The 7,500-nt window shown below is 43.0% G+C and overlaps 1 protein-coding gene across 6 annotated transcripts in view; it reads left to right on the forward strand.

Moving 5' to 3' along the window:
• Positions 1 to 5,296, forward strand: part of LOC143291736 (uncharacterized) — a 65,619-nt gene extending 60,323 nt beyond the window's left edge. For all 6 annotated transcript variants that reach the window (XM_076601797.1, XM_076601801.1, XM_076601796.1 and 3 more), the window contains exons 10-13: positions 1 to 48; positions 1,714 to 1,893; positions 2,505 to 2,630; positions 3,683 to 5,296. The exon at positions 1 to 48 is cut by the window's left edge and continues 166 nt beyond it. In XM_076601797.1, the coding sequence (XP_076457912.1) occupies positions 1 to 48; positions 1,714 to 1,893; positions 2,505 to 2,630; positions 3,683 to 3,912 (584 nt within the window). In that variant the 3' untranslated portion in view covers positions 3,913 to 5,296. The remainder of the gene's footprint in view (positions 49 to 1,713; positions 1,894 to 2,504; positions 2,631 to 3,682) is intronic.
• Positions 5,297 to 7,500: the final 2,204 nt, after the last annotated feature.

The raw sequence follows: 7,500 nt of genomic DNA on the forward strand, positions 1-7,500 counted from the left end.
GCCTGGGCATCGACAAGAGCAGGGCCGCCTTCCTCATCTCCATAATTGGTCAGTGGGGGTGTGGGTGTGTGTGTGTGTGTGGGGGGGGGGGATGTCTTTGTGTCAGGTTTGCGAGAAAGTGTGGTCGTTCCCCTTCCACGTTTTCTCAGTTGCGATTGTTGATGTCTTCTCTAACGCCACTGTCATTGTCATTATCGTCATTGTCGTCGCCCCCCCCCCCCCTACCCCTCCCCCCTCCCTCTTTCTCTTCTCATTTTCTCTAAGATTTGCATTGGAGAAGGACAAGAAACCAGCTCCGAGGGGAGGGGGGTGAGAGGGGTATGGGAAGATTGTAGAAGGGTAAGTGTAAAGGGTTTAAAGCTTTGAAGCTCTTTACAGAAAAAGACCTGTCTCCACTATTCCCTGATGCCATATTGAATGTTTACATGAATTTGTCTTTCTTTAAAAAAAAAATGTTTGTTTGGAAAAGGCTAACTTTCGAACTGCAAGAAATTTATGTACTTTCTCTTTCAGGGGTCAAATTTACTGTATTCTCTCATCGTTTGCTAACTCTACATCAAAAAGAAAAAGGGGGATACAAAATACGATTAGAGAGAAAACACCTACGAATTACTGGAGTTGAATACAATTATAACTTTTTGTCATGAGCCTTGAACCACTGTACATGAAAGCTTTAAACCCCAAGTTCCTTACAACTGCAAAAGCTGAAGTTCTGCACAGAAAAAAAACAACCGATTTGAACCTACAATTTCTTGCTGTTTTTTTACAATACTTTATTGCTCGTCCTGCCCCATGCTTTCCAAGCGCTTAGAAACAGTGGACAGGAAAAAGACTTGGACCTCAGTCCCACACGACTGACGTCAAGAGCTGAAGCACTGGATACAAAAGAATTGAACCCCCAGTCCCTTGCCGTCCCCATCAAGCGTTGAAACGCTGGTCAGGAAGGTACCTGAGACCCAGTCTGTTGCCGTCCTTTCCATGCGCTGGGAGCAATGGACAGGCACACACTTGAAGCACTAGACAGGACAAGAATTGAACCACTAATCACTTGCTGTTTTTGTTTAAAGCACTGCATATGCAAATTCTTGAATCCACAGTCTCAAATTTTGTACAGAAATGACTTGAATCATCTCCCTTACCTTGACAGAAAAAAAACAACAGTAACATAAACTAGAACTCCCAGACCATTACGTTTAAAGAACAAGAATTGAACTCTGAGCCCCTTACCTTGACAGAAAAAGATTTAAACCTCCAGTCCCTAACCCTTACAGAAAAAAGACTATAACCCTCAGTCCCTTACCTTGCCATAAAAAGATTTGAACTCACAGTCCCTGGCCTTGAGAGAAATAGACTTGAACCTCTTGTCCCTGACCTTAATAAAAAAATTAAAAAAGACTTGAACCTCCAGTCCCTTACCTTGAGAGAAAATAAGAATTGAACTCCCAGTCCCTTGTCTTGACAGAAAAAAACAACACACACAAAAAAACGACATAAACTAGAACTCACATACCCTTACCTTGAGAGTCAAAGATTTGAACCCCCAGTCCCTTACCTTGACAGAATAGATGTGAACCCTCTGTCCCTTAATTTGACAGAATAGACGTGAACCCTCAGTTCCTGACCTTGACAGAAAAGATTTGAACCCTCAATCCCTTACCTTGATAGAGTCAAAGATTTGAACCTCCGGCCGCCCCGGCCCGTGGCGGTGTGCAGGCATCACCAACACGCTGGGCCGAGTGGTGACGGGCTGGCTGGCCGACCTGCGGAGGATCAACAGTCTGGTCATCACCTACGTGTCCATCTTTGTCTGTGGTCTGGCCACCGCCCTCTTCCCCTTCTGCACCTCCTACCCCCTGTTGTGTGCTGTCGCCTCGCTCTTCGGGCTCAGTGTGGGTGAGTGGGGGTGTGTGTGTGTGTGTGTGTGTGTGTGTGTGTGTGTGTGCCATGAACTACGTGTGACAGTGTGTGTGTGTTATGAACTATGTGTGACGGTGTGTGTCATGAACTACGTGTGTGAAAATGTGTGCCATGAACTCTATGTGTGACAGTGTGTGCCATGAACTATGTGTGAGTGTGTGTGTCATGAACTATGTGTGTGACAGTGTGTGTCGTGAATTATGTGTGTGACAGTGTGTGTCGTGAATTATGTGTGTGACAATGTGTGCCATGAACTATGTGTGACAGTATGTGTGCCATGAACTATGTGTGACAGTGTGTGTGCCATGAACTATGTGTGTGACAGTTTGTGCCATGAACTATGTGTGACAGTGTGTGCCATGAACTATGTGTGACAGTGTGTGCCATGAACTATGCCATGAACAATGTGTGACAGTGTGTGCCATGAACTATGCCATGAACTATGTGTGACAGTGTGTGCCATGAACTGTGCCATGAACTATGTGTGACAGTGTGTGCCATGAACTATGCCATGAACTATGTGTGACAGTGTGTGCCATGAACTATGCCATGAACTATGTGTGACAGTGTGTGCCGTGCTGTTTCAGCGGCCTTCATCTCACTGTCCTCCATACTGATCTGTGACCTGCTGGGTCTGGAGAAGCTGACCAACGGCTTCGGTCTCATGTCTCTCTTCAGGGGCATGGCCGCCATGGCTGGGCCTCCTCTGGCGGGTAGATACACCACCCCTTCTGTCTGTCCGTCCGTTTGTCTGTCTGTGTGTCCGTTTGTCCGTGTCTTTCTGTCTGTCTTTCTGTCTCTGTCTAACTCTCTCGCTCTGTCTTATGCCTCTGTCAGTCGGTCGGTCTATCAATCTATCTATCGATCGATCTATCTATCTGTCTGTCTGTTTGCCTGCCTGCCTGCCTGTCCCTCTGCCTCTGTCTGTTTTTATGTCTTTCTGTCTCTGTTTGTCTCTCTCTGTTTGTCTTTTCGAATGAAGTTTTACTGTGATGGTTGTTCCGCTAGCTGGTAAACACATAATCTCTCTGCCTCTGCTTAACACGCGTACACACACACACACACACACACACACACACACACACACACACACACACACACACACACACACTTCATTGTTATTGTTATCATCATCATCATTATCATTATTATTATTATTATTATTATTATTATCATCATCATCAGTAGTTGTAGTGGTAGTAGTGAGTAATGGCCTAGATGTAACGCGTCCGCATTGGAAGCGAGAGAATCTGAGCGCGCTGGGTCGAATCACGGCTCAGCCGCTGATATTTTTCTCCTCCTCCACTAGACCTTGAGTGGTGGTCTGAATGCTAGTCATTCGGATGAGACGATAAACCGAGTTCCCGTGTACAACATGCACTTAGCGCACGTAAAAGAACCCACGGCAACGAAAGGATTGTTCCTGGCAAAATTATATAGAAAAATCCACTTCGATAGGGAAAACAAATTAAAAAAACTGCACGCAGGAAAATATTACAAAAAAAATGGGTGGTGCTGTAGTGCAGCGACGAGCTCTGCCTGGGGAGAACAGCCCAAATTTCACACAGAGAAATCTGTTGTGATAAAAAGAAATACAAATACAAACAAATACAGATGGTAGTTGTAGTAGTTCCCAGGTTATGTGTATGACGAGACTATTCTTCTTCTTCTTCTCCTCTTCCTCCTCCTTCTACTTCTTTGTTGTTGTTCTTCTTTCTTCTTTGTCTTCGTCGTCTTCTAATTTCAGTGACTTTTATTCCGCCAGGTTATGTGTACGACCAGACGCTATCCTACGATGCCTCCTACTACCTGGGTGGAGCTCTGCTGACTGCCGGGGCCATGTGCCACCTGGCCCTGCGTCTACCCTGCGTGCACAAACAGGAACCGGAAGTCTTCGTGGAAGCGGTCAGCGTGGACGAACTTCCGGTGCCCGGAAGCGGAAGTGGCGTCAAACCAGAACTGGTGACACTGGAGGAAGTGATGACGAGTGTGTGAATGAGAAAAGTGAATTTACATGGGGAAAGGATCCAAGGAAGGGAGGGGGTGAGGGTGCGGGGGTTTCCGTTGAAGTGAAATGAGGGGAAACTATCCACATATATATACACCTACTCTTTCATTTCTCTCTGTGTATGTACATAACTATTGACCAAGATACTGACCATGTGCATGTGGGAAGTGGGGATAATGTCAATCATTGATCAATAATTGATATATTTTTTTGTACTGTGAGAATTATACAGATTTGTAAGCGTGTCTCCTTTGTCATTTGTCATCATCGGTTGGCCTGTTGGTGTGTTTTTGTTGTTGTTGTTGTTGTTTTCTTCAGTATTTTGTGTCTTGTTTCTGATTATGAAGGAGATTGGCAAAGCCGCCAGGAGCCTGGATGAAGATACGTGAGAATGTGGAGGTGTGTGTAAGCGGGAGATGGCGGGGGTGGTGGGGTGAAAATACATAGAATAGCATTCAACAGAATGATTTTTGGTTTTGTTTCGGTCTTTTTTTTTTTTTTGCTTTAATCTGGAGCAACAGCGTCGTATGCATTACTCGGTGCTTCTTTAATGACTGACATTGATAATGTAACACGTACAGCGCACAGATATACACGTGTTATCTCTCTCTCTCTCTCTCTCTCTCTCTCTATATATATATATATATATATATATATATAAGTCACACACACACACACACTAATACAAAACAATACCCTAAAACCAAGTGATTTATTCAACTGCGATGACTGTCAAAAAGCACTCGCCAACTATGTATTTCATTGCATGCGTATTAGACGACCGTTTATTTCTTTGTTCCTTTTGTTCTTTGTTGTGTCTAGTCAAGTCAAGTCACACACACACACACACACACACTCACACACATTATATAAATATATATAAAATTAACAAATAGTAAAGAGTGGTAACTCTCTTCATTACACAAGGTACACAACTTCGAGCAGTGATGCTTACGCTACCGATTCAGCTAGCACACATGTAAATAAAAGGTACATCGGAACAAACCCAGACACTTCCTCAAAAAAGGAAGCGCCGTATATATATGCTACATTTTTTGTGACTGTATCTCCCGTTTTATCATTTTATTATCCGATAATATTTTTATGAATTGGTTTATAAAAGAAAAGGATTAGAGCGAGTATCAAATCCTGTATTATGTCTCTCTTCAAGCAATGTCTGTTTGAACAAGTGCCCAGGTCTTTTTTTTAAATACCAGCGTATAAAAAAATGATAATAACACGAGGAAATTTAATGCGATGTTTCATTATTCCCATTCCCATTTAATACTTTCCATTGTATTCTTAACATTATATACTTTATATCATATAATCGATTGGGCCATGTTTATTGTTGTGGTTATGAAAGAAAAATTTGGGTGGTGGTGGTGGGTGGTGGTGGTTGGGTGGGTATGTTTTTGTTTTGGTGTCGTTTTCGTTTGCTTTGTTTTGTGCTTTTCAATTGACACATATATCTATTTCTGTCAAGAGAAATTCATCGTGTTCTTGAAAATGCATTTGGCACATGACTTGTGTCGCTCTTTGTGAATAGATGTTCCAAAGTGGTGTTTTTTTGGGGTTTTGTTTTTTCGAAAATGCCTTGTTCTACACCTGTGAATAGTGACAGGAACTTTTTGGGGTGAAAACGCTTGTTGCTGCATAAAGGATTTACAGAACGATCTTTTTTTTTTCTTTTTTTTTTTAAACTGGACTCAAACAGTTAAATATGTGTACTGTATAATGTTATCTAAGATTGAAAGAAGAGGGGGAAAATGGGAGGGAATTTGTGACTTAAGATGAATTGAAGAATATAGGTATAGGCGGGGAGAGAGAGAGAAAGAGGGCAGGTAGTATATTGTAGGGGGACGGGGGTGGGACAGTTTGGTGAACAGATGTATAGGTGAGGAGAGATAGAAGAGGTAGTATATTGTTGTGGCGGATGGAGGGGGGCAGTTTTGTATTGTATTGTATTGTATTTCTCTTTTCATCACAACAGACTTCTCTGTGTGAATTTCGGGCTGCTCTCCCCAGGGAGAGCGCGTCACTACACTACAGTGCCACCCCCTTTTTTTTCTCCTGCATGCAGTTTTATTTTTCCCATCGAAGTGGATTTTTCTACAGAATTTTGACAGGAACAACCCTTTTGTTGCCGTGGGTTCTTTTACGTCTTAAAACACTTGACAGGAGTTGGCATCTCTGTGTATGATTAAGAGAGGTGGTAGGGTAGGGTATGGCTTGTCTGGTGTCTTAAAACACTTGACAGGAGTTGGCATCTCTGGGTATGATTAACTCACTCAGTACGGCCAGTCCTCTCTTCTCCTTTACACAGACCCCTCGGATGTCCACTGGGTGTCTGAATGACCCAACCTTTAGCTTCCGTCGTCAGAATTCTGGTATTCTTTGTCAACATTCACCTCTTCAGTGTAAGAGCCTTGCCGCTTGTAATATTTTGATGGTGGTAATTGGGGTGAAACGCTGTTAACGTCGTCTCTTTCGCCGTTCGTATGGAGAGAGTTAAAAGAGGGGGTAGGGTAGGGTATGGTTTGTCTTAAAACACTTGACAGGAGTTGGCATCTCTGGGTATGGTTAAAAGAGGGGGTAGGGTAGGGTATGGCTTGTCTGGTGTCTTACAACCACTGGACAGCAGTTGGCATCTCTGGGTATGGTTAAAAGAGGGGGTATGGTAGGGTATGGCTTGTCTGGTGTCTTACAAACACTTGACAGGGGCTGGCATCTCTGTGTATGATTAAAGATGGGGCAGGGTAGGGTATGGCTTGTCTGGTGTCCCACAGACACATGAGGAAAAGAATCTGGACCACTTGCTGAGCTGGCCGAAAAGCTTGTGTGAAGAAAACGCAGCTGAAAGTTTTTTGTTTTTGTTTTGTTTTTTCTCTTTTGCTTCTTGTCCATTTTGTCTGTATGCTTTCAAGGGAATTCATGCTGATTTTTTTTTTGGTATTGTTATGATGTTATTCTATTTCATTCATTTCGGTTTATTTCATTTTATTTTAGCGTTGTTATTATGATTGTATTTATCTGTTATCATTATTATTGATGCAGTGGTGATGATGAAGAAGATGATGATGATTACGATTATTGTTACTGGTATTATTATTAGTATTGTTAATATTGTTGTTGTTGTTATTGTTACTATCATTGTTGGTATTGCTATCATTTTTATTTTTGTTATTATTGTTGTTGTTGTTATTAATTTTTTTGTTATCAAATCTTTCAACGGGATTATGGCCCCTGCCGCCCCCCGCCCCAACTACTTCCGGCCCCCCCCCCCGGGCCCCCCATCACCCATCTCCACCACCCCTCCGATGTTTTGTGTGTCATCGGGATTGCTGTGTTGTTGCTGTTTTCCCCTGAATGGATATTTGTTTTATTCCTTTATATCTTCTTTTGTCTGTCTCCAATGTGTGTGTGTGTGTGTGTGTGTGTGTGTGTGTGTGCGCGCGCGTGTGTATTTGTGTGTGTGTGTGTGTGTGTGTGTGTGTGTATGTGTGTCTGTCTCTGTGTGCGCGCGCGTGTGTATTTGTGTGTGTGTGTTGTGTGTGTGTGTGTGTGTGTGTGTG

This window comes from Babylonia areolata, chromosome 17 (assembly GCF_041734735.1).
Source record: "Babylonia areolata isolate BAREFJ2019XMU chromosome 17, ASM4173473v1, whole genome shotgun sequence".
Classification (NCBI taxonomy): Eukaryota; Metazoa; Mollusca; class Gastropoda; order Neogastropoda; family Buccinidae; genus Babylonia; species Babylonia areolata.